The sequence below is a fragment of the Eremothecium cymbalariae genome, chromosome 6 (genome assembly GCF_000235365.1).
Source record: "Eremothecium cymbalariae DBVPG#7215 chromosome 6, complete sequence".
Classification (NCBI taxonomy): domain Eukaryota; kingdom Fungi; phylum Ascomycota; class Saccharomycetes; order Saccharomycetales; family Saccharomycetaceae; genus Eremothecium; species Eremothecium cymbalariae.
The window spans coordinates 555,890-580,305 of NC_016454.1; the positions used below are offsets into that span (position 1 = coordinate 555,890).

The 24,416-nt window shown below is 42.0% G+C and overlaps 12 protein-coding genes across 12 annotated transcripts; 8 read left to right on the forward strand and 4 right to left on the reverse strand.

The window, feature by feature from the left end:
* Positions 1 to 231: 231 nt before the first annotated feature.
* On the forward strand, positions 232 to 990 carry LOG1 (Log1p; the record flags this gene model as incomplete). The annotated part of the gene is made up of 1 exon (XM_003647445.1): positions 232 to 990. One exon carries the CDS (start codon positions 232 to 234, stop codon positions 988 to 990), a length of 759 nt encoding a protein of 252 aa, XP_003647493.1.
* A 3,058-nt stretch (positions 991 to 4,048) lies between these two features.
* Positions 4,049 to 4,423, reverse strand: Ecym_6297 (uncharacterized protein; the record flags this gene model as incomplete). Its single annotated transcript, XM_003647446.1, has 1 exon — positions 4,049 to 4,423. The coding sequence occupies one exon, from the start codon at positions 4,421 to 4,423 to the stop codon at positions 4,049 to 4,051; it is 375 nt and encodes a 124-aa protein (XP_003647494.1).
* A 991-nt stretch (positions 4,424 to 5,414) lies between these two features.
* Ecym_6298 (uncharacterized protein) lies at positions 5,415 to 6,515 on the forward strand (the record flags this gene model as incomplete). Its single annotated transcript, XM_003647447.1, has 1 exon — positions 5,415 to 6,515. The coding sequence occupies one exon, from the start codon at positions 5,415 to 5,417 to the stop codon at positions 6,513 to 6,515; it is 1,101 nt and encodes a 366-aa protein (XP_003647495.1).
* Positions 6,516 to 7,569: 1,054 nt separating this feature from the next.
* On the forward strand, positions 7,570 to 8,997 carry TIM54 (Tim22-complex subunit TIM54; the record flags this gene model as incomplete). The annotated part of the gene is made up of 1 exon (XM_003647448.1): positions 7,570 to 8,997. The coding sequence occupies one exon, from the start codon at positions 7,570 to 7,572 to the stop codon at positions 8,995 to 8,997; it is 1,428 nt and encodes a 475-aa protein (XP_003647496.1).
* Positions 8,998 to 9,295: 298 nt separating this feature from the next.
* Positions 9,296 to 10,225, forward strand: PEP8 (retromer subunit PEP8; the record flags this gene model as incomplete). Its single annotated transcript, XM_003647449.1, has 1 exon — positions 9,296 to 10,225. The coding sequence occupies one exon, from the start codon at positions 9,296 to 9,298 to the stop codon at positions 10,223 to 10,225; it is 930 nt and encodes a 309-aa protein (XP_003647497.1).
* Positions 10,226 to 10,358: 133 nt separating this feature from the next.
* Ecym_6301 (uncharacterized protein) lies at positions 10,359 to 11,435 on the reverse strand (the record flags this gene model as incomplete). Its single annotated transcript, XM_003647450.1, has 1 exon — positions 10,359 to 11,435. The coding sequence occupies one exon, from the start codon at positions 11,433 to 11,435 to the stop codon at positions 10,359 to 10,361; it is 1,077 nt and encodes a 358-aa protein (XP_003647498.1).
* A 915-nt stretch (positions 11,436 to 12,350) lies between these two features.
* IRC8 (Irc8p) lies at positions 12,351 to 14,540 on the forward strand (the record flags this gene model as incomplete). The annotated part of the gene is made up of 1 exon (XM_003647451.1): positions 12,351 to 14,540. One exon carries the CDS (start codon positions 12,351 to 12,353, stop codon positions 14,538 to 14,540), a length of 2,190 nt encoding a protein of 729 aa, XP_003647499.1.
* A 538-nt stretch (positions 14,541 to 15,078) lies between these two features.
* Positions 15,079 to 18,306, forward strand: MTR4 (ATP-dependent RNA helicase MTR4; the record flags this gene model as incomplete). Its single annotated transcript, XM_003647452.1, has 1 exon — positions 15,079 to 18,306. One exon carries the CDS (start codon positions 15,079 to 15,081, stop codon positions 18,304 to 18,306), a length of 3,228 nt encoding a protein of 1,075 aa, XP_003647500.1.
* A 77-nt stretch (positions 18,307 to 18,383) lies between these two features.
* Positions 18,384 to 19,820, reverse strand: HSM3 (Hsm3p; the record flags this gene model as incomplete). Its single annotated transcript, XM_003647453.1, has 1 exon — positions 18,384 to 19,820. The coding sequence occupies one exon, from the start codon at positions 19,818 to 19,820 to the stop codon at positions 18,384 to 18,386; it is 1,437 nt and encodes a 478-aa protein (XP_003647501.1).
* A 114-nt stretch (positions 19,821 to 19,934) lies between these two features.
* CHM7 (phosphatidic acid-binding protein CHM7) lies at positions 19,935 to 21,233 on the forward strand (the record flags this gene model as incomplete). The annotated part of the gene is made up of 1 exon (XM_003647454.1): positions 19,935 to 21,233. One exon carries the CDS (start codon positions 19,935 to 19,937, stop codon positions 21,231 to 21,233), a length of 1,299 nt encoding a protein of 432 aa, XP_003647502.1.
* Positions 21,234 to 21,280: 47 nt separating this feature from the next.
* Ecym_6306 (UBX domain-containing protein) lies at positions 21,281 to 22,555 on the reverse strand (the record flags this gene model as incomplete). Its single annotated transcript, XM_003647455.1, has 1 exon — positions 21,281 to 22,555. The coding sequence occupies one exon, from the start codon at positions 22,553 to 22,555 to the stop codon at positions 21,281 to 21,283; it is 1,275 nt and encodes a 424-aa protein (XP_003647503.1).
* A 232-nt stretch (positions 22,556 to 22,787) lies between these two features.
* CHK1 (serine/threonine protein kinase CHK1) lies at positions 22,788 to 24,338 on the forward strand (the record flags this gene model as incomplete). Its single annotated transcript, XM_003647456.1, has 1 exon — positions 22,788 to 24,338. One exon carries the CDS (start codon positions 22,788 to 22,790, stop codon positions 24,336 to 24,338), a length of 1,551 nt encoding a protein of 516 aa, XP_003647504.1.
* Positions 24,339 to 24,416: the final 78 nt, after the last annotated feature.

The following is a 24,416-nucleotide window of genomic DNA, read 5'->3' on the forward strand; positions in this document are numbered from 1 at the left end:
ATTTTCTCCACAGCGACCTCACGTCAGAAAACGATCCCGCCGGGAAAAAGGACCACGTGAGGGCCAACTGGATGATCCGTGGTAAGTGATATTGTGTCACGTGTATGTCACGCGGTGAATGGTCTTGGCAAAAGTATAAGCAGTTTTTCTAATCTAAGCGTTTTCTTGTAATTATATCAATGTAATAGATTAATGGAGCAGATATACATTTCCAGTTTTTGAGCGTTGTAGATGTCAAACGAGGTCATGAGAACAGATGAGCCCCATGAAGCTGCTGTCGGCGGTGGTGGTAGTGAGTCGTTGTCGTTTGTGAAGTCGGTTTGTGTTTATTGCGGGTCGTCTTTTGGGAACGATCCGAAGTATGCAGAAGCGGCTCGCGAGTTAGGGGAACTTTTCTACGGACTGAAGTGGAAGGTGGTGTATGGTGGGGGTACCACGGGACTTATGGGTGCAATAGCGCGGTCCACAATGGGAGCGGATTGCGATGGGTATGTGCATGGGATTATTCCCAATGCGTTGGTGACGAAGGAGAGGGATGAGGAGGGCGGTGATGGCGGCACGCATGCCGCCGAGTCGATGAATACGCGGTTGCACCAGTCAGTAGACAACCATAAAGGTGTTACTCCCATCAGCGTGGAATATGGCAAGACGACGATTGTGCCGGACATGCATACGCGGAAGTCGATGATGGCACGGGAGAGCGACGCGTTTGTGGCAATGCCAGGGGGGTACGGGACCCTAGAGGAAGTGATGGAGTGCATTACATGGTCGCAGCTGGGCATTCACCAGAAGCCGGTAGTGATATTCAACATCGACGGGTTCTACGATCATTTGTTAGCGTTCATAGACCATGCGATTGGAGAAGGGTTTCTCTCGAGTAAGAACGGGGAGATTGTGCAGGTTGCTTCTACTCCACGTGAAGTCGTGGAGAAGATCGAGAACTACCATGTTCCAGACGGAAGATTCAACCTAAAGTGGGCTGATATGTGAGCGCAGGCAAGAAGGCTCTCTGAATGTCCGTCCCCGTCCCCGTCCCCGCCCGTCGTCCCCCCTTATAAATTTGCTCGCAAAGTAACCTTGGATTGTATCGCCACGGAACAGAACTCCTGGGGATCTCGTTGCGTTCCTCGTGAAACGCTAGCGATACGTCTGAAAAATCCGCACACAGCATATATAAACATTCATACAACCCACGCACAACCGCGTATCTAATTTCAAGGAAATAAACATCTGACAGCAGACAACAAACTTCCGTTGTATTTCTCCCAGTCAGGCGGCCAGGCAAGCCTGCCCGCTCGTCCTCTGTTCGAGAACCCTCCTGCAAGGATAACACAAAGGCGCCCAAGGAAACAGACACATCGTTGTGGGCCCATAAAAAACTCAAAAATCTTATCTGCACAACATCTACCCAGACCCTGTCTACACTACTGGTACCTTCCATTGTACCTCTAATTAACCGAACAACCCAAGGAAACCGAATTGCGTTATGTATGCGCCAACATCCCGCTCCGCATTGTGCGGTTCCCTTTTCTACACGGAAAACACACACTTTGCTCTCTCGAGAGAGACATTGTTCCCTCGATCTAGAACTAGCTACCGCGCCAGATCGGCAGAAACCCGGATAGACCTTCTACATCTATACGAACTTTCCCACAGAAAACACCTGCCTAACTTCTAAGTAAAAAGCTACATATGTCCGACCGTAAAGAAAAAACAAAAAAAACACATCGTAAGAGTGAAAAACTCAAATCTGCCCGAAACTCGTACGATTTTATAACGTCAGCCTTGTTTCACTACCTGGACTTGCCGTTTCTTTATCGAAAGAACAATGTCATGACAATGCCGCGATGGGGTATAATAGCGATATACTACCAGTGCAGTAGCACTACCATGTGGTGAGAGACACAAGGAACCGCGTGACGCAAAGTACCTGGAAGGAAGTAAAGTTGACCGGAATATAATACTGTAAGAATAAACACGGAATTTGGGTCGTCGTAAAGAATCGTTGAATTGCAGTTATTTTCATACCCTTGTTTTCCTAGAAAAGCCTACAGTGCGAAACAAAGGAAAGAGATGAAAGAGATAAATTCCCGCAAGAATGTACAGGGAGAGTCCGCATGCATTGAAAAGGGGAAGGAGCGAACGAAGACTTCCATTGATGTATGCTCCCTTAATAGAAAACCCTCTTGCGTGAAAGCTTAATGAGAGCCTTCAGATCAAGGTATATATGATGAATTAACTACTAGGTCATCTGTCCCTCCCCCCTCTGGTATTTGTCCGACATGAAAATCACGGAATAGTCGTTTTCGCATTACGCCATATTGTACGATAGTAACAGTCGGGTCTCCTCTTTTGACAATGCAATCTGTCTACGTGTGTCTCTTCGTGGATCTCACAAGGAAATAGGATGAACTGAAAAGGCCTATCTGGCTGGCTGCCTGGCTGGCAGCTGCGCAACCAGGTTCTGGATGGAAACACGCTTCTATTTTTTGCTACAGAACCAACAAAGTAGACATGACTCGGCTGAGAGAATGATCGCCCAGATAATCCTGTGCAAGAACAACACAACAGAGAGAAACGGGAATCTGTTTCGGAATACTCTCCGAGCGCACGTAGGCGTGGTCTGGTCAGAAGAAGACCATTGATATATCCTTTCGCCTCCGTGGTAGTCCGCCGGATCCAAAAGTAGTAGTGTGCTATGTAGATGAGTCTTGTTCTAGAGCTGCAGTGAGAAGAAAATGAACCAATAACATCAACGGCAAGCTTGAAAAATGCGTTTCTCTTCTCCCTGGATCTCGAGCCACTTGTTATCTTTGTTGTTTTTACCGCCCATTTGCCTGAACGAATACAGCACGACGTTTGTTTTTCCTTGGAAAAACGGGAACTGCACAGGTAAACAACTGTGATTCACATTTCTTTACCAGCGGTCGCAACGTGCGCGATACCGCATTCGGTATCGCGCATATCCCAGCCGCATTACTAATTTCTTAATAATGTTCTTTAATAACCTTCTGAAACCCTTCCTTTTGTCTTCCTCGGCCCAGCGTTAAAAACGTACTTTTGCGCAAGAACTCGACGTGGGAAATCATTTCTAAAACCATGGCGTCGTAGCTTCCCTAATCATTGTTCGTTGCTGTTTCTCCTAGCGATATGGGAGAACCTTTTTCCTTCAAGCACGACACACGCAGACATGGCGGGGAGAGGGCAGGAGGGGATGGGTCCATCGGGAATGTAAAGTGCTCGACAAATATAACCCTACAGAATATATCAACCATCACCCTTCAGCTGCATACGTTTATTTCTGTGCTGTGTGTCCCCCCCCTGTGCAGAAAGTCTTTCTGTATGTACACAACACTCTCCTCTCCGCGCCTCTACCGTTTTCTTGAATAGAAGCCGCCCGGCATTCCAAGAACAAAGTATTACTAACATGAACACGTAACAGATGGATACAATAAGGTCTCTATCTGTATACGGTCAATCTACAAGCCAGCTCAGGTTGCGGAACACTTGCATGCTGCCATGTGTGATGGACAGCCGGCACCACTGTTGCTGGAACAGTAGGGCCTATAGCGATATGTGACAGCTTTGATCCTACGTGTAATATAACTTTGACTCTTACACAGGCATGCGTGCCTACCCGTCGGCGGGCCGTCTGCGCAGAAGTACAGAAAGTAGTCGCTGCTCTCTCTCTCGAGAGAGAGAGAGCAGCGAGCGCGAGGGATCCCCCAACGCTGAGTCCTGGATGGCCTTCCATCCGTCTTGGTGCACCATGTCTGCGATTCGCTTGGCCAAGTGTCAATGCATGGAATGGAGCGGCCTCCGCAACAGCCGTGTTTCCTTTTCCCCACTTCCCAGCTCTACAAAAAAACGCAGCTCTCGCCTAGTTCTGTTCTATTTCTATTTTTGGGCCTGGCTCATTTAAGTCTTGCCAGATTTCGTTACCTACTGTTGTGTGTTCGAATCATGTAGCGTTTCACTGCGGCCGTTTCTCCACCGCTTTTTATTCCTTTTCAAAAGAAGAAAAATGACATACGGAGGCACAGAAACATTAATTTGCCTGCACGACCAATGCGCGCAGCACAGCGCAGCTGTGCTGCGCGCACCACCGGCAGCTTGCCTGCCTCCTGCGCAGACTCCCACCCAACCTTCTGAGAAGGTTACATTCTATTGCGCGTTTATCGGTACCTACCATTATGCCCCACAGTACCCTCCGCAGAGCGCCGTCTTTTCCTTCTATTCCGCATACCGTAATCTTACTTTTTTCTTTCTTCCCTTCTTCTGAAATTTGCGCTGTTTTTTTTCCAATTGACTCATTGAAACCGCTAATAAAGTTCCTTTTGGAAAGCTTACGAATAGTTCGCGTGCGGGCACGAGTCATAAACGTGGTCGAGCCCCGATGGCCCTCGCGCCTCTCTGATTCCATCTCTCCTGCCTCTCCGTCCGGCTCTCAATGCCACCTGCTAACGACGGTGTAGGTACCCGCTAACTCCTGCAAGATATACAATGCATAACGGGAACAATGGCACACATAATGCGACCACCTCTATTAAAAAACGAATCTCCAACCCTCGCTATCTCACTATCTATCCGGCCTGCAAAAGTCAAAAAAGACGTGCGTATACAGTAACGAAAGCGTCTGAAGCCCTGGCAACATTTCTGTAGGAAAATAATACAATACTGGATTCTAGAAGTCATATATTTGCCAGGCGGTGTGGATATTATTGTGTCATTGTGCGAACGCTACAGAGGAGTGTGTGAGTACCTGCTGGTAGTCATGTATATGTTGGTTTTTTCTTTCTTTCTCTCTCTTTGAGAGAGAAAGACAGCTCAATGGGATCATTTTATGAAACGTTTTGTGTAAAGCAAAAGAAAAGTGTTCTGCATTATGTAGATTGGGGGAGAGCCGACACCTCAGTTTTAGAGGTTGCTCGAAGAGTATATAAATTGTAGATGATTTGAGGTATCGGATGCCTGGTAGTTGGCATAAGGAAAGTATAGAATTTAGTTTCTTTTAACGTTTGACAGGATTTTTCAGTACTCTGGTGCATGCTTTGTTTTCTTCGAGATACAAGGTATTAGGGCAATAATAGCTAGATATTAACAACAATATCTTTGTTATAAATTTTTTTACTTTCTATTTTCTATTTTCTATTATTATTCTTTTATTAGACTTAGAACGACAACGGCTGCTAGAATAGTATTCATAGATTTGTTTTTGTCGTTGTTGTTTTTATTCTCATCATCGTCTTCATTGTCATCGTGGCCATCGTCGTTGTGCTCATCACAGTCGTTTATTTTTCGTTGGGATATTTTATTAGTGGTATAATATTGTTATTAAAGGGAGATTGATTTTGGTTGTTTTTTCTCTTGGGATCTAGAGAGAGAAGCGGAATAGGAAGAACTTGATATAAAGTATGCCTGCCAGTCAGAAAAGAGGTCCGTGGACCAGCGAGGAGGATAATCTGTTGCTGAAGTTGATCGACCAGCACGGCGCGTTCAACTGGGTCAAGATTAGCGCGTTGCTGAAATCTCGTTCGCCCAAGCAGTGCCGTGAGCGGTACCACCAGAACCTCAAGCCTTCGTTGAACAAGACGCCCATATCCGAGCAGGAGGGTGAGCTGATCCAGGAGCTGGTGTCTAAGATAGGCAAGAAATGGGCTGAGATTTCGAGAGTCTTGAACAATGGCCGCTCGGACAATGCCATTAAGAATTGGTGGAACGGCGGGGCTAACAAGAGAAAGAGGGCTGCAAAGTCCATGGCTGCGAGACAGGTCTTGCAGAATTTCCATCAACAGTCGCTGCGGAACTATGTGCAGACGCATGATCAGTCTGTGTATGTGCCTGTCGCTACCGCCGCGGGTTCCGCGGCCGGCCCCGTAACGACGGGATCTGCTGTGCCCGTCGCACCTCCGCCGCTGTCGCACCAACAGCAGCAGCAGACTCTGCCTCCCTTGAATGCACTGACCCCAAACGTGAGCCGCAGAAACTCTGTAGATGTTGTGCCCCAGCCGTTGAGCTTCATCGACCCAAAAAGGCAACAACAGTTTCTATTATATTCTCCTGATGAGTTGCCTCAGCTTTCGAGGTTCTCTGGTGGCGGCGTGGCCGATTCCCCTTCTGACACCCACTCCAGCGCTAGTTTCATCCCTCATCTTCCATCTTTGGTGCCTCAGCATGCTGCTGGCGTAGTCACGGTGAGTACCTCTGCAGCCAATACCAGTAACAACAACACCCCAATAACTACTGTTGCTCATCCCGTATCCCCTAGACAGGAATACTATGCAGCTACTACTGCCGAATGTCATTTGCCCCTATCTAGCCACCCGGAGTCAACCATTCTTCGCTCCCAGTCTACAAATTCCAGTACTCCGACTGGCTCCAGGGAGATTCTCTATGACACCCATGATAGGAACGCTTTATGCAAATTGGACTTCCTGCTAAACAAGGATGACAGTTCCAAGAACACACACTTCAAACTTACTGCGGCCACAACTACAAATGCTGTAGGCAAGTAGCCATTCTACAGATATATTGTTACTATACGCACGTGAATTACTACTATCTACCACATTTTTTTCTGTTTTCTTTTTTCTGTTTAGTAAGATAAGCACTCTACAAACCCGTCCGCATCATCGAATCCTTCCTTACGTACATGAACGTGAACATACACAGAAAGTGTGCGTTTTGAAACTAATTATAATACATTGTGTTTCACTACATGATAGGGTTTAACGCCCTTAGGGCAGCAGGGTGATGCACTAGTACAAGAAAAACACCACAGAGATACTATCGGCTTTACCAATAGAGAACGCAACGCAGAAATAGGAGTGATCTAATTTTATCCTCCTCTTTTGTTTCTTCTGCCTTGATGTAATTTCGTGCCTGGCCTGCAAGCCATTTCAGTCTTCGGCTCTCACTCCTTCCTTCCCCCCGTGAACTCATTGCCGTTGTCGAGATCGGTAATTTTCTGTTTTTCGTTTTCTCCTAAGTTCCATTAAATTGTTTTCACTTCAACACTAAAAGCATGTTATTATTATCATTATTTTTATTATTACTATATTATATTATATTATATTATATTATTTTTTTTACGATTATCATTGTTAATATCTAGGCTTGCGGCGTTTTTTTTTGAGCAGGAAATATAGTGGTAATCGGTTTTCAAAGCAGCAACGTAATATCACTGAGAACAAGAACAGGGAGGCTGTCGGGGCTAGTAGTAGTGTGCAGCGCTGGCTGCCCCTGCCGGCGGGCCGGTAGGGGCAGGCCGCTGCGGTAGGCGTCTTGGTTATGCAATTCAGCGGCACGTGAGATCGTTGCACGTGAGATCGTTGCAAACCGTTTGAAAAGTTGGAGCGTTTTCCACGAAATAAAACGATCAGGGATCACGTGATTTTCACGTGATCCGAATTTTCGATCACCAAGCGCAGCCACCGCCAGTAATTGCAAACGCAGAGATCAGTACCCCAGTAACGTACGGAAAATTTTGGTTAGAGATTTTTTCGCTCATACCCCTCACACATATGCACAATGCGATTTAGCTTGTGTGGGTAGGTGTCAGTGGGCAGGATGACGTCCAAGGAAGGATCTAGTGCGATAACAGATGGTGCTAAAAGAGCCGGGTATAGTAATCCTGCGTTCAAAGCAATGGGCATCCCGACTCTACGGTTGCCGGGGCGGAATTGGATGATCTTTTGGGCGGTGCTGAGTGCTGGGGTGTCAGGTGTAGTGTACGACAAGTATCAGCAGCGTCAGATCAGCAACAAATACATAAACATGGTACAGCAGCGCAGTTTGGAGCATATGGATACATGGATGAAACCGCGGAAGATTACTGTATTTGTAGCGCCACCGCCGAGTGACTATCTGGACACTTCTCTGAAGGTATGGAGGCGGTATTTGAAGAGCATCTTGTATAATGCGGGGGTTGATTATGAGATTATAACGGAGGAGCGACAAGGGCTTATACGATTTGAGGTTGCAGAGCGGATAAGACGGTTACGGAGGGAGATACTAGATACGGAGGCTAGATTGAAGAAGGCCGAGGAAGAACAGCGTTGGGTTAATCGGTTGCGTTCATGGTGGTTGAAGGAACGAATTTCGGAGGAGGAAGCCGAAAATCTCAAGGCTGAGAAATATCGTAAGGAGTTTACTTACAAACAACTGCTTGGTGTGTTCTATAAGAATGACGTGTTGAAAGCTCAGGGAGTGGTAAGCGAAGATGTCTTGGTTGCAGAACCCGTTTTAAGTGGCGGTGTTATTTGTATTGGCCGTGGGGCGTACAAGGAGTACATTTCAGGCATTCATGAGGGTATTCTGGGGCCCCTGGAAGCCCCACAAAACACGAAAATTGCCGAGCCGTTTGCTGGCGAATCCAGACAGACTAGCGATGCGACTGTGGCTGCAGCAGAAACAACAACAACATCTACAACTGCAGCTGAAAACGTTGAGATTATAGCCGTTGATGCCCAGGTGGACAGTGCCCAGAGCGACAGTAACCATGCTTCTGATAACACTTCTGATGGTGAAGGCGAAAAGGAAGAATCTACCAAGTCACCGCCAGCGCCTTATATTTCATACAAAGATTACGCAAACGCTGAACTTCCACGTGAACTGTCCTCGGAAGTTGTTAAGGATCCTCTCACAAATGTCCCTGCATTGTTTCATCAGCCAATTTTAGTTGTGCAGGTACCGAATCTGGTTGGGTTCCTGCAGATTCCCAAACGGATATATCGCTTCTATACGAGGAGGTACTATGCAGAACAATGCTGTAAGGCTGCTACTTCCATGGTTTTCCAATACACCAAACCTTTCAATCCTGAAACTGACTTGGATTTGGCGAAGTCGGAAGAAGAAGACTGGCCAAATTACTGGGTCAAACAAGGGCACGAACGTCAAAGTGAATGGGTCCAAGAACTCTATGGTGATAACAGAGTCTTATCCAGTCTGCACCTTATAGACCCTTCGAAGCTAGATGTACAGCAGGTTGAAAACTAACAATAAACCCATGTAAATCTCCACAAAGGAGACGCATCATTGTATATAGTCCGTCTTATCTACGGTTAAAACGTATTATAGTCTTTTCAGTTTCGGATCTCTCCAAAACTACCCACGTCATTATGTACGTTACTCTTTGATTTACTAAAGTTGAGATTATTAAGGGCTAATAGACAGCATTAATATAACATGTCAGTTACCCCTATGAACACAAACCGGTGCTCAAGAATCTGTCGCTGTTTCTTTTATCGTTCATTTTGCTAATTAGCTGGTTAGGAAATTTTTTAGTCTAGCGCAAATGAGTCTATTTTTTAAATCTCCCATTGATATTGAAATCTTGTTTGATGGACAGGAATCACGCAAGCATGTGGAAATCCCGACTTCATCGGCTAGTTCAAAGACTTTGAAAGACAGATACCCTTTATATGAGGATGGTGAAAGTGTGAGTGGGATTGTGACGCTGCGTGTGAAGGAAGGAAAGCGGGTGGAGCATCTTGGAGTGAAAGTAAGTTTGATTGGTTCTGTTGATACTATAAAATCAACTACCGAGGCCAAGAAGAGATCCATTGATACATTTCTATCCCTTAGTGCAGATCTTTGCCCTCAGGGTGAATTAGTCCATTCGCAGAGTTATTCGTTTAACTTCAAAGATGTTGAGAAGAGGTATGAGAGCTATAGAGGGAAAAATATTGATGTCATGTTTTATGTCAAGGTTACAGTGTTAAGGAGATCTACAGATATAGTGAAGTTAAAGAAGTTTTGGTGTTATTTGTATAATACAGTTCCATTGATACATACCTCGGGGAATGGGGATGATAGCAAGCCCGTAAAGCTTGATATTGGTATTGAAAACTGTTTGCATATTGAGTTTGAGTACTCGAAATCTCAGTATGCTCTAAAGGACGTTATCGTTGGACGTATATATTTTTTATTAACCCGCCTGAAGGTAAAGCATATGGAAATCAGTTTGATCAAAAGAGAGACGTGCGGCCATGAACCAAATCAGCTGAGTGATACAACTTCAATTAGATACGAAATCATGGATGGCTCTCCCGTGAAGGGGGAGACAATTCCCATTAGACTATTTCTTGGAGGATATGATCTAACGCCAAATATAACATCCAACTACTTCAGCGTTAAAAACTACCTGAGTCTTGTGATAATAGATGAAGATGGCCGGCGCTACTTCAAACAAACTGAGATTGTGCTATATCGCACTCTAAGCTAATGCAATCTGGGAATAAGGGGACTTGAAACCTGTGTACAAACAAACCACTTAATCAATTTTTATCATTATACGATGTACATAATATAATAATGATGATGATATAATAATAAAAAGTAATAATAATACAAATAGGTCATTTTATTTCATGCCTTTCTCCCCAAATCTTATGGCAGAGCCTACGAGTCCTATCATGATTGTATCTGTTGCACTGGTAGTCTACGAATGGCTCCTTCATCAGTTGTGCAGCAGTAGCACGCTCTCCGGGATCTAACACTAACAGCTTCTTGCATAAGTCACCATATTTACACATGCTCAACTCTCCTGACTCCACAAATTCCTTAAAGGTTTCATCTGTCAACTTGGCCACTTTCCAAGGAAACTTCAGTTTCCCGGTATCATTGAACAACAGAAACATAATTATGCCAAGGGACCATATATCTACGGCAAATCCCTTATATGAGAGCAAACTAAACACCTCAGGTGCCATCAGAGGCTCACTACCCCCCAATCCGTGACAAATATTCTTCCCTGGTTCCAACTTTACCGCGTTGCCAAAGTCAACAATCTTTATTCCATGGCAGTCCGGGCTCAACATAATATTTTCCAACTTTAAGTCTCTGTGAACAACATCATGCTCACGAAGATACGCTACACCCTGGATTAACTGCACCATAAAGCACCTCCTTTCTTCTAAAGAAGGCTTCAACTCCATCTTCATAATCTTGTAGAGACTGAACGGTATATATTCCATAACAAAAAGATTGTTGACTGACTGTAGCTCCATCACACACACAATATTCGGGCACATCAGTTCCGAGAGTATAGCATACTCTTTCTCTAGCATCGCCCGTAATACATCATTATAGTGCTCAGAGGGATCCTCCATGGACGCCCTCTTCACTGCATAACTCTGCCCATTTTTGTTGAAGCATTCAACAGAACATGTACTGCCCTTACCAACAACTATGCTCTCTGTACCACTTGCATACAAATACCCTGCCCTACCAAACGTCCCTATTCGCGACAATACCGAAGACACCCCCACTGATGACGACCCCCGCGAACTAAAAATTGAGCTACTCGAAATACCACTCTGTTGGTTCTTCGCAGCCTCCACAAAAGGGCTGCTTGACCTACTAGCTTCGCCCCCCTTCAACTTTTTTGCTGATCCCCGTCTCCTCCTAAACAAATTTATACCCTGCAATCCCATGCCTGCAATCGTTACTCCTTAACTATATTATTGAGTATTATCCATCCATCCCTGCAAGATAACAATATCTCCTCAAATTAAGCGCATTAACACACTCACACTCACACACACGCTGACAGCCCTGCCTACCAATCTAACAAATACTGAAAACCACAGCTAACTGCAAAAATCGGTGCTGCAATTTTTCTTCCCAGTGTCAAGGAGTGTTTCCTTATGAGTCCATTCAAGAACAAATGATCGAGCGGGTCGGCATGACCACTAAACTAGCAAAGTTCTATTCTACGAAATATATCCCCTCTAATGTCACATTTAACGCACCGTACAAAATCTCTCGATTGACCACATGACCTATGAACTGCTTAGCAGTGTTATTTGTTGTATCATGGTATCCTCATCATAGTTAGTTGGTTGATACCCAGATTAGAGCTGGATTCTTACATCATGTTGGTAGCGCCGTTCGATGTATCGCGTTGAGCCCGATGAGGCAATAAGTAAATAGGAAGCTCGAGAACAAGGCATGTTTGCAGTCAGCAACATTGACTGCAGCATTGATATACTGTTGGTTGGGTCGAGACGTACTGCAAATAGAAGAGTAGTTGCTGAATGGAATAACAACATTTAGCTTGTAATTGTACCCCTTTCTGATTCGCTGGTGGCTGCACATTGGGGTATAACGCTTCGAGAGAATATATTGTCATTATATACCAGAGATAAAATTGCCATTCCCGTAAGTTTGACATAGCTGCAGTTTCATTACATTCTATTTCGCTGAGATCAATTTGAACCTTGTTACTAAAGTTACTCAGTTGATTTTGGGAAGTTTCTGGTGGAAGCTATTGAATTCTGTTCACATCAGAATTGTACCAAGTTGAAAGAAAAATTGACAGTGCATAGTTGGTGGTTCACCTATTTGATATGAGTACCATAGGCCGACATCTGACGAGGGTACAGCTTTTATTGGTATTGTTATGTATATCAATGCTTCTGGCAACAGGAGCTTTGACGGCGGTGTTGTTGTATCTTTATTGGGATTATGAGAGGACGGTCGGGAAACCGTCCCTATTAGTTCTTGCTGGAGTCAACTTTCTCTGTTCTATCTCATATTTATTGATCCTTTTCTTAAACCCAAAGAGCAATGTTGTTTTCCTATTAACATCACCGAATCTGCTTATGATTGGGGCGGCTATATGGTATAATACTGTGTTTATCCAGCGTGTTTTTGCTTTGTGGCATTACATACAAGAGAATGTGGACGTTATGGCTGCTAGATACCATCAACACCTGAACACTAATGTATTTGTGATTCATGGGGCACTTTTGCTTGGAACAGCGTTCATAACTGGTATCGCTACTGGTTTAACATTGTTTGCAGGTACTTCAACTGCAGCTAATGGCGACATTGAAGATCAACAGTCATCTTTGGGTTTGAGGCACAATTTAAATGGAGGCTTTGTCCCCATGGATTGTGAACACGCAAATGTTGTTATGAAACCTTCTGCAATGACATTAACACCGGATATGGATATCATGCAACACTCAACTAAAAACTGGATGAATGAACATTTAACAGTCTATCCTGGCTCGGAAGTGGTTTCAACACCCTCTGTCATTAAACACCCTTTAACCACGTTAAAACCCCATCCAAGTGAGTTCAACAACCGCTCTATATCATCTTCGAGCAATAATTCGAAGTTCAGATCAGGGTCTCTCAATAACTCATCATCGAGGGGCATCATTGATAAATTGCAGCGCAAGATTTCGAAAAATCAGCCGCCCTCCCAAAAATGTAAACTACCCAGTCATACGAAAGAAGAGATCGATGCCTGCTATGTGACAAGACTATCTACAATATCTGATACTTCAAAAACAGCATTAACTCTTCTACACCAGTCTTTTAGGATGGTAGAGGGCAAGAGTTTAAAATCTTTGTTCCACAACGGTAACATGCAAAACAAGGGGATCGACCAAGAAAGTTTCTATGATACATCGGTCGCTAGAACTGAAGATGCGGTTGAACCTTATGATAGCGTACTGATTCCACCATGTTTAAAATATGAAGATATTCCCTGCTGTGACAACTTAGATGTTCTTTCAGAGCACAATCTTGAAAATATACTTTCCGTACCCGAAATTGCTTCATTACAGGAAAGCCGGCATCCAATGGCTAGAGTTATAAGTTTGCAAGATTGGAATGAAAACAAGGACCAAATATTAGAGGCTGATAGAAGAAATCATAGTAGGTCCATGCCGTTATTATATTCGCACGATAGCGTTTCAGAAGTGGGCGTTCCATCCTCCCAAGATCCAGAAGAGGTAGCTTCTGAGTTAGGATTGCCCAAGAGTTTCGCAGGCGCGGAATTGGATGGACAAAATGGTGCGTCTAAGTTAATTGTGACCACGTTGCAATCTCTTTCTCCAATGGAGGCTGAAGGTGATGTAGCAGTAAGCATATTGGAGACTGCTTTACACAATTATAAAGAGGGAGATGATCTAATTGCTCAGGGATTAGCGCTTCCAGATAGATCCAGTAGACCCAATACGTCGTGTCTCAGTCTGGTAGGAACTCATTCTCCTTCAAAGTCGATTTATTCGTTCTCCAGTTTACGTTCGCCAAGTCAAAAGTCTAATATAATCACCTCACAATCAATACACTCAAGAAACAACTCTCAATATTCTGGTCTATTCACTCCTTTAAATCCGCTCGTCATTTCATCTACACAATCATCTCCAACCAAAAACTACAGATTAAGAAAACGGTTAAGTCATAAATTCTCGAGATCAGTGTTTAATTTTAAATGGGATTCTAAAGAAGTAACTGACGAAGTCTTGATGAATCAGCAAGGCAATGTAATTGATCTAAGCTACGTCCATCACCTACAAAACAAACATTCTGCTTCGCGGTCAATGCATACATTAGTGAGTTCTCATATAAGGAGCAGCAGCAGCCCCCAGGCAATCGAATTAAATTTTGAAAACCAACAACCTGCTGAATTAAATACACGTACAAAAGCTACATCACCAATCAGGGCAGCAAAGGTACTAGTCAGTGGTAATAGGCGGTTCACCAATGAAGATGGACATTCATATGCTACTCGATATTCCTAGAACTTTCCTACTTTTGTTTGATCATAATTATTTGCATATTTAAAAAAAACACAGATGCTGGCACTCCCCCAGATATTGATATTTGAACTTAAACTTACTAGTTGAAACCCAGCAGTAAATCCCATATGCGTCTTACATTTAGCATTTTTCACAGATAAATTTTACTGACAATTAAGTGATTCATACCATTAACAGCAATAGATATTAAAAAGTTAGTGCAAACAGAAATAAAAATATTCATACAAGCACCAATCAAACTATCATAGGCATTAAATATTCGTAATATGGTTTACTAAATATAACGTGGACGTTCTTCGCTATTGCTTAAGGCTTCGATCTACGTGCCTCCCGTAATTAGAATAGCACTAGCGTTATATAGCTGACATTGTTTAATATCGCTATGAACGAAGTGCAAAATTTTCCGTTCTCAAATATATCTAAAAACATTTACTGAGATGCGATGCCTAGTGGAATAATACGTTCGAGTGTCTTGAATGTATTGCAATAAGAGATTTTTCTTTGCTAATTTCTGTTGATAATGGATGAAGATTTATTTGGAGTGTTTGTAGAGGCTCCAGCAGAAATTCCAGATGCGTTAGTGGAAGATATAGGTGCCGAAGAGCAAGAGTTATCGGATGCAAAGACTAATAAACGTAGTCTATCGGAGGATGGCACAGGTAATAATGAACCTAGTACTGATAGCGGGATGGAATCAATGCATAAAAAGGTGAAGAAGGACAAGAAATTGATTTACGATAAAAAAAAGTCAGATGTCGTGCCTGTTCTAGCAGATTCTTTTGAGAAGGAAGCTTCTAGAGAAGTTGAAGCTTCTTTAGGGTTGGGTAATGCCAATACTATGTTAGTTGATGAGAATGGTAAAATGAAATTGAGGCATCAGGTTAGGCATCAAGTTGCTCTTCCACCAAAATATGACTATAGGCCAATTGGGGAGCACAAAAGAGTGAATGAGGCGCGTACTTATCCATTTAACTTGGATCCTTTTCAAGATACTGCTATTTCCTGTATTGATAGAGGGGAATCTGTTTTAGTTTCTGCACACACTTCTGCAGGTAAGACAGTTGTCGCAGAATATGCGATTGCGAAATCTCTGAGAGAGAAACAAAGAGTAATTTATACATCTCCAATCAAGGCTTTATCAAACCAGAAATATAGAGAACTATTGGCTGAATTTGGTGATGTTGGGTTAATGACTGGTGATATAACAATTAATCCTGATGCAGGATGTTTAGTTATGACCACTGAAATTCTAAGAAGTATGTTATATAGAGGAAGTGAAGTTATGAGAGAAGTTGCCTGGGTTGTTTTTGATGAAGTCCATTACATGAGAGATAAAGAAAGAGGTGTTGTCTGGGAAGAGACTATTATTTTACTCCCAGATAAGGTTCGGTATGTGTTTCTGTCTGCTACCATTCCAAATGCAATGGAATTTGCTGAGTGGATATGTAAAATTCATTCGCAACCATGTCATATTGTTTATACTGATTTCCGTCCTACTCCCTTACAGCATTATTTATTTCCAGCCCATGGGGATGGTATTCATCTAGTGGTTGATGAAAAGGGTGCCTTTAGGGAGGAAAATTTTCAAAAAGCTATGGCATCTATAAGTAGCCAAACTGGTGATGATCCAAATTCTGTGAACTCAAAGGGAGGTAAAGGTCAGACATTTAAAGGTGGAGCTGCTAAGGGAGATTCAAAGGGGGACATTTACAAGATTGTTAAAATGATTTGGAAAAAGAAGTATAATCCAGTAATCGTTTTTTCGTTCAGTAAACGTGATTGTGAGGAGTTAGCCTTAAAAATGTCGAAGCTAGACTTTAATTCTGACGACGAAAAGGATTCTTTAGCTAAAATCTTTAAAAACGCGATTGACTTATTACCAGAAACTGACCGCGAGCTGCCTCAGATTAAGCACTTATTACCGTTACTAAAGAGAGGTATTGGTATCCATCATTCAGGTTTGCTTCCTATATTAAAGGAAGTTATTGAAATCCTATTTCAAGAAGGTTTCTTGAAAGTTTTATTTGCAACTGAAACCTTTTCTATTGGATTGAATATGCCTGCCAAAACAGTAGTATTTACCAGTGTCAGGAAGTGGGATGGGAAGCAGTTTAGATGGGTGTCAGGTGGTGAGTATATCCAGATGTCTGGTCGTGCCGGTCGTCGTGGGTTGGATGATCGTGGTGTTGTCATTATGATGTTAGATGAGAAGATGGAGCCACAAGTAGCTAAAGGGATGGTCAAAGGTCAAGCTGATCGATTAGATTCAGCATTCCACTTAGGTTACAATATGATTTTGAATTTGATGAGAGTTGAGGGTATATCTCCAGAATTTATGTTGGAACATTCCTTTTACCAATTTCAAAATATTACATCCGTACCAGTCATGGAAAGAAAGCTTATTGAATTGACTTCTCGCCTGGAAGTAATTGAAATTGATGACGAAAAGAATGTTAAAGACTATTATGATGTCAGACAAACATTGGATGAATATAATGAAGACGTCAGGAAAATCATAGCCCATCCATCCAATATTCTAAGCTTTCTGCAACCGGGTAGATTAATCAGAGTTAAAGTTAATGAAAAGGGAGATTATGGTTGGGCTGCGGTGGTAAATTTTGCTAAAAGAGTAAATAAAAGGGATCCATCTGTTGTATACGCTGATCATCAATCCTACATCGTTAATGTTATTGTGAACACCATGTTTGCTGATGCTCCAATAAATCTTCTCAAACCCTTTAATCCAGTCTTACCAGAAGGTATTCGACCAGCAGTGGAGGGGGAAAAATCAATCTCTACAATGCTTCCAATAGTCTTGGATTCTATTCAGACTTTAGGAAACCTGAGAATATTTATGCCAAGCGATATAAAAGCTGACAGTCAAAAAGAAGTTGTAGGTAAAACCCTTAAAGAAGTACAACGTAGGTTTCCAAAGGGTATACCATTAATTGACCCAATAAAACACATGAAGATTGAAGATGAGGATTTCTTAAAGTTGCTGAATAAAATAGAAATCTTAGAGACGAACATGAATTCTAACCCTATAGCGAATTCGGCCAAGTTGCGGCAATTATACGAGAAATATTGTGAAAAAGTTGCCATTGAAGGTGACATAAAACAGCTGAAGTTCAAGATTAACGAGGCGCAAGCGGTTATCCAATTAGATGATTTACGTCGCCGTAAAAGAGTTCTTCGTCGTTTGGGCTTCTGTACATCCTCAGACATCATTGAACTAAAAGGTAGAGTAGCCTGTGAGATTTCATCTGGTGATGAATTATTATTGACGGAATTGATTCTGAATGGTAACTTCAATGAATTAAAACCTGAGCAAGCAGCAGCATTGCTATCCTGTTTTGCTTTCCAAGAACGTTGTAAGGAGGCCCCTAGATTAAAACCTGAATTGGCTGAGCCGCTGAAAGCCATGCGTGAAGTGGCCTCCAAGATTGCAAAAATCGTTAAAGATTCTAAAATTGAAATTGTTGAAAAGGATTACGTGGAAAGTTTCCGCCACGAGTTGATGGAAGTTGTATATGAGTGGTGCAAAGGTGCCACATTTACTCAGATATGCAAAATGACAGATGTCTATGAAGGCTCCTTGATTAGAATGTTCAAAAGGCTAGAAGAGTTAATTAAGGAATTGATTGACGTCTCGAACACCATCGGTAACTCTGCGTTGAAGGAAAAGATGGAAGCAGCCTTAAGCATGATACACAGGGATATTGTTTCCGCCGGTTCTTTATATTTGTAACTGTCATTTGTGTAATTACTACTGTATAATAAGTTTAGTCAATTTTAAAGAATTTAACTAAGAACTAAAAATAAAAATTACAAATATGCATCTGCAATCTCAGTCCTCAAACTTGAACTCCTCTTGCCATAACAAATTTTGGAGTATTCATCCAAGATAGGTTCATACCAAACATTTAAAATTGCAGCATTTTTATTCAATAAGTTTTCAAATACCCTCTTCCGCAATTCCACAGTTTCAGGGTCCCTTACAGGGCCGTTTTCATTGGTTATTAGGTTAGTGATCACTTTTGGCAATTCTTGAATTAAATATTCAGCCGAATAAGGGTATTCGCTTAGCCTTTTAAGTAAAATCATTTGTTCAGTATAGGGCATGGCAAGGATTGAGTCAGATGTTATTGCTGGTTTTATAACCTCGAAAGTCTCTTTGCAGGATATGATATTTTTTACCACCTGCAACATTGAAGGTTTGATAAAGATGTGTGATTGTAGCAACTCTACATGATACTTTAAAAAGTAGCTTGGATTGAGAGTTGCAAGAAAGTGGCTAATATCGTCGTTCTCCATAGATATGTGGAGGTACTGAATATCTAATTCACGAAGAATATCAATTCCTTCCAAGTAAGAAATCGCCCTGAATAGTTGGAACAGATATGCCATTGCAAAGCTGTGTACATCAACATATCTGTTCTTGTTTAAATATATGTAGCCAAAAACTGGAAGAACAGGTAATATTGAATTCAAGGCCCAAGCTTTTGCCGTATGGTCCTTTGAATCCTGAGTTGACACACGAAGCAAAGATTGGTAATACTTTGTGACATTAATAAATAGAAAAATGTCTTTCCTCAGTGACTTTTTGATCTCCTCTCGATTGAGGATGAATAAATCCTCCAGGAATTCAGAACGTTCTATATGTTGAATCAAAATGTTGAATAATTCCAAAAGACGGGAAAACATTATAACATCTGACGTCTCCCGCATACTTTTAATAAGAGGATAATTGTTCTCCAAAATACGTCTTCTTATTAGTTGATTCACACATAAGCTTTGGAAAACAACTTCAATCCCACTTATAACCACCGTATCCTCCTTGAAGTACAATTTTAAAAGCACATCCACTATATTCGTTGTAGAGAAGAGGTCCTTCGGGTACGAAACAGTAAGTATTTTGCATGCACACTGAATTAAAGGAGTGATATTGCTCTGTAGTGCTCGCATGATGTCATCGACTGAAAATACCTGAAGGACGTCTTCAAAATTAGACAACCTGAGAAGAGTATCTAGTAAAGCTATTAAAGAAGTATAGTCCAACCCTGTCTTTTCTGAAGAACTTAGTACATATTTTATAGCTGACATTAATTGTTTTGGGTCAATTTCCAAATTTGCGATAATAGCCAAATTTAACTGTACTGTATCTATGAGGCTGTTTAACTTCACGATAGATGTATTATTGGGACTCATCAACTCCTCAGTTAATGAATCCATAAGCTTTTTGACCTTCAATTGTGTATTCATAGCTGCGTATTGACGATGCTGATCATTGTGTGATGCGATAGGTTGAAGTTCAAGACATTTTTCTTTGCTGCTTGCCAGCTCTTGTAATCCAAGCAAGAACTGTTAAAGCACCAAATGTTGCCCGAATCAAGGATAGTGTCCCTATATTCAGATTTTAGGAAGCTGAAAGAATTGAATCCAGAGGGATACCATGCTAATATACAAGTGTGGAAGCATCACTTGATTGAAGATGTTTGGAAAGATCAATTGGTTATTCAGGGCGGTGACGATCTGCTCCTAAAACTAAACAGGAGTAACTCCGGGTTCCCAAAAAGTATCGACATAGTAATTGATCTACTTGTTGATGAGGGAGTATTGATACCGATGGACGTGTTTACCAAGGGTAGAGATAGTGGGTTGTCTTCGTGGTTTAGGTGGTCGGTGAATATGTTAGTGGATCTTTCTTGGAAAAGTCGCATCAGCAATAATGGAAAGTATTTATGTAATATGGCATACGTTAATTTACCTGTGATGGTTTCCAGGTACGAGGCTACTGCCAAGGTTTTACAAGAAAAGGTTTTATCTAGGGCTACACGGGTTACAGACCTGATATTTAAGAAGAGTGATTTCTATGTGTTGATCGAAGAGTGTCTTCGTGGCAAGTCCGAATTTGAGCTGATACTGATTTTTCTGCAGCATTACAAGAGTACCATTCTGGTAGATGGTCCTGTCATCAAGGTAATTGATCCCCATGTGTTCTCTCTAGTGCAGTCGTTTGGCCCAGATAGAATTACGGAAAACGATCGGGCTATTGCTGATATTAAGGGTGCTATTCAAACTGTAGAAACACAAGTCCAAAAACTCCATATCCATATTCATGAAATATCTAGGCATTTGCGTGATTCTATAAACGCAAGCGTATCCAAAGAACTTCAGAGAAGGTATTTAAAGCTTAGGAAGTTGACAGAATCAAATCTATCTCGTGCTCTCACACAGTTATTTAACTTGATGGAGATAAAGGACCATATAGATAAAAGCGTCGACAATTTGGCCTTGGTTGGAGTTTTGTCTGGTGCTTCAAAAACTCTGAAGAACATCAATAAGCAATTGGGCTCGATTGAAGACTTGGAAAAACTGTTGAGTGATGTTACAGAGCAAAATGAAGTGGTTGATGAAGTAAATTTCTTGCTCTCCACATCTGTGCAAAGCAACGATGTTGATTTGGACCAAGAACTTCAACAAATGGAAAATGAAATGAAACAGGAACATTACTATGAAAAGAAGTTACTGAGTAGGTTATCGAACCTCAATGTGAGGGACGACGAAATAATTATTCCAAGCAACGAAGCCCAAGGAGAAGGAACTCAGGAAAAGAAAACAGCCAAATATGATACCGACATAAATTATACACTAAATAACCCTGAACAAGCTTAGGTTGCCTCTTTTTATATATAGCGCATGCATCTAAAATAAACATTCATTTAACTATCTTTGAAGTTAACAGTATTTCTGGTGTAGGATGATGGTTCGCGATCTTTATCATCATTTGCGGTATTTTCAAAATGATATACATTTGGAGAGCTACCTCTAGGCGGGAAACCCATCTCTGAACTATCTGAATCAACATGGCCCAACAATGGTGACTGTGCTGGTGATACATACATTGAAGAGGTTGGAGATGATGCGTCCGTTTGAGAAATCGGACGTGACGCAAGTGCTTCTGATGTCGGGTTCTGACTTCTGTACCACCAATATGTAACGTTTTGTAAAGCGGATAATAGAACCCCAGGCCCTTGTGCGTCCCTAATAGACCGGGTGACAACCTCGTTTTGTACAGGCTTCAATATTAACGCAGACCTGGGGGTTAATTCCAAATATTCTAAGGTCTTAGATTCTTGGGAATCAGTAAAGGTCTCCCTAAAAATATTTCTGTAAAACTGGTACGGATGGTCTCCGTCCGTCCTATTGGCATCCACCCAGAGACGTACATTGTTTAAGGTGTCTGTTGGATTAAACTCATGCTTTAAAGACACACCATTCGTCAACTTTATTAACAAGGTACAAATAGCCATATGTCTTTTCGAGCTTTCTTTCGCGGAATGATCAACTATCTTGTTGTCTGAAGATGATCCTCGGAGACTTCTTTCTTTCCGTAGAATCTCGCGTTCCCTGGCATCGGCTTCAACTAGCTTGGAAATCCGCTTCCGCTCCTCATCAGCTAACTTCTGATGCCGTCTTACCCTAGCTTGATATTCTCTCGAGCTAGATTCATTATTAGTTTCAGCAGGTCCCGCCCCCAGATGTGAAGTTGCTGACAACGATTGCAAGGATGGCGAAGCAAAAGGCTCAGAAATATTCGGCCTTTCTGAATATAGCGGCGTACTTGCATCAATAAACATTACTAACCTATTCACAAACTTTCCCATAGCATCCTCACCATATAAAGAGTCGATTAACTGGCCCTCTTTAATACAACAGATGCTAGGAACCTTGACATTAGGGAACAACTCTTGGAAATACCTAAACTGCTCCGTACCTGTAACAACCTTCAACCAAACACACTTATCCCGCGAAACCTTGTGGAATATTGGACTAAACCATTTTATTAACCAGTCATTATTGCCCGATGAGTTGTAAATAACTAAAGCCTTTTTCTCTTGTACATATTCTTGCATTGCTTGTTGCACCGACGATATGAACCACGATTCCAATAGCTGAGAAAACGATGAATGACTAGGGGATTTAGTAGCAGCCATGGCTCTATATTCAAGACTATTTAATACTCCTGCCAATCTAAAAGAATCAAACCCCCACTGTAAAGCTTGTCTAATCAACTGTTCTGCTCTGCTACTGTATCGCCCCTAGGTTTTCTCCCGGTTTTCATATTTTTTGAAAGTTCGTTCTTCGCTGTATTCGAACTATAATGAAGATAGTTAAGTAATGCTGCATAAAGAGTAGCTGGACAAGCTAAATAGCTTGAGATAGATTATGAACTCCTCTCAGGTGGCCCCTATACCGCAGATCAAGGACCTTGAATTGGGGGAGACTATTGGTCAAGGTGCGTTTGCATTTGTGAAGACGGCGTCGTTAAAGATGGATCCACGAACAATCGTGGCGGTGAAGTTTATCCATTTGCCTACTTCAAGGTCACATGGGATGTCAGATGATGATATCATGAAGGAGGTGCTGATACATTCGAAGTGTTCGCATCATCGTAATGTGTTAAGAGTTATTGATTGCAATATTGCGAAGGAGTATCTTTGGATAGCTATGGAGATGGCAGATGGAGGCGATCTTTTTGATAAGATCGAGCCTAATATGGGAGTGGATTCTGAGGTGGCGCAGTTCTATTACCAGCAGCTTGTACGGGCTATTTCTTATCTGCATGAAGAGTGTAGTGTGGCCCATCGGGATATAAAACCTGAGAATATCTTACTGGATAGAGATGGGAACTTAAAGCTGGCTGATTTCGGTCTAGCAACGCAGTTCAAAAGGAAGGACGGGACAAAAAGGGTAGCCAGGGATCAAAGGGGTAGTCCGCCGTATATGGCGCCTGAGATTATATATTCGAATGGATACTTCGCTGACCTCACAGACATCTGGTCAATTGGTATATTGACTTTTGTGCTGCTGACTGGCGAGACGCCATGGAATGTCCCTAGTGAAGAAGATTCTTATTATGATGAGTTTTTGGCCGGTGGGGGTAATTTGAATCATGGTCCCTGGATAAAGATTAACCTTGTTGAGCTAAGTCTACTACGTAAGATTTTGCAGCCAAATCCAACTAAGAGAGCTACATTGCTTCAGTTGCGACAGCATCCGTGGTTTAAAACGCAGGTCAGGTTTTCTGACGTCAATGGTATGTGTAATGACCCACAATTGCTTGCCAGAAAACTGCTATCTAACCTGAAAGTTTCCTTGTCAGATGATGAATATGCTAAGTCAACACAGGATCCACTGTTTCCAAATCAAAAACGCATCATTATGGCTACTCAACCTGTAGAAAATGAGCTGGCTCATTTAGTTCATGATTCGGTTCATGCGAATGGAACTGTGTTCTCACAACATCACGGTTCAGGATTATCAGCATGCAATGATCTGCTCATGTCACAGTTTACACCCGATGTTAGTAAAGGGTTGGCGATATTGCAATTTCAGGTTAACGTTGACTCAAAAGTGTCTCATAATTTTAATCCGAATAAGTTCACAAAGTTCTTTTCTAGTGAAGACATTGCAACAATCCTAAAGCAAATAGAATTTGCATTGCGACAAGTCGGGATCCCAGTAAAGTCCGATCTTTACAAGAGTTTCAGAGAACTGGAGAAAGTAATGGACCCTAAAAGTGTTTTTCCAGTTAGCATTGACATCAAGACTCGAGATCGTAAAGGTTGGGTGCTATCCGGATCTGTTTGTATATTGGAAGTCGATGATACGCTGAAAGTTATAGGGTTTGAAAGAAAAACAGGTGACCCGTTAGAATGGAGAAGCCTATTTAAGAAAATTACAATATTATGCCGGGATATCGTTTGCACTGAATAAACCTGTTTTATATCCAATTAATGTTCCTTAACGTACCGGTTAGTTATTGTAACATGATAAACCTATATATCTAACTAT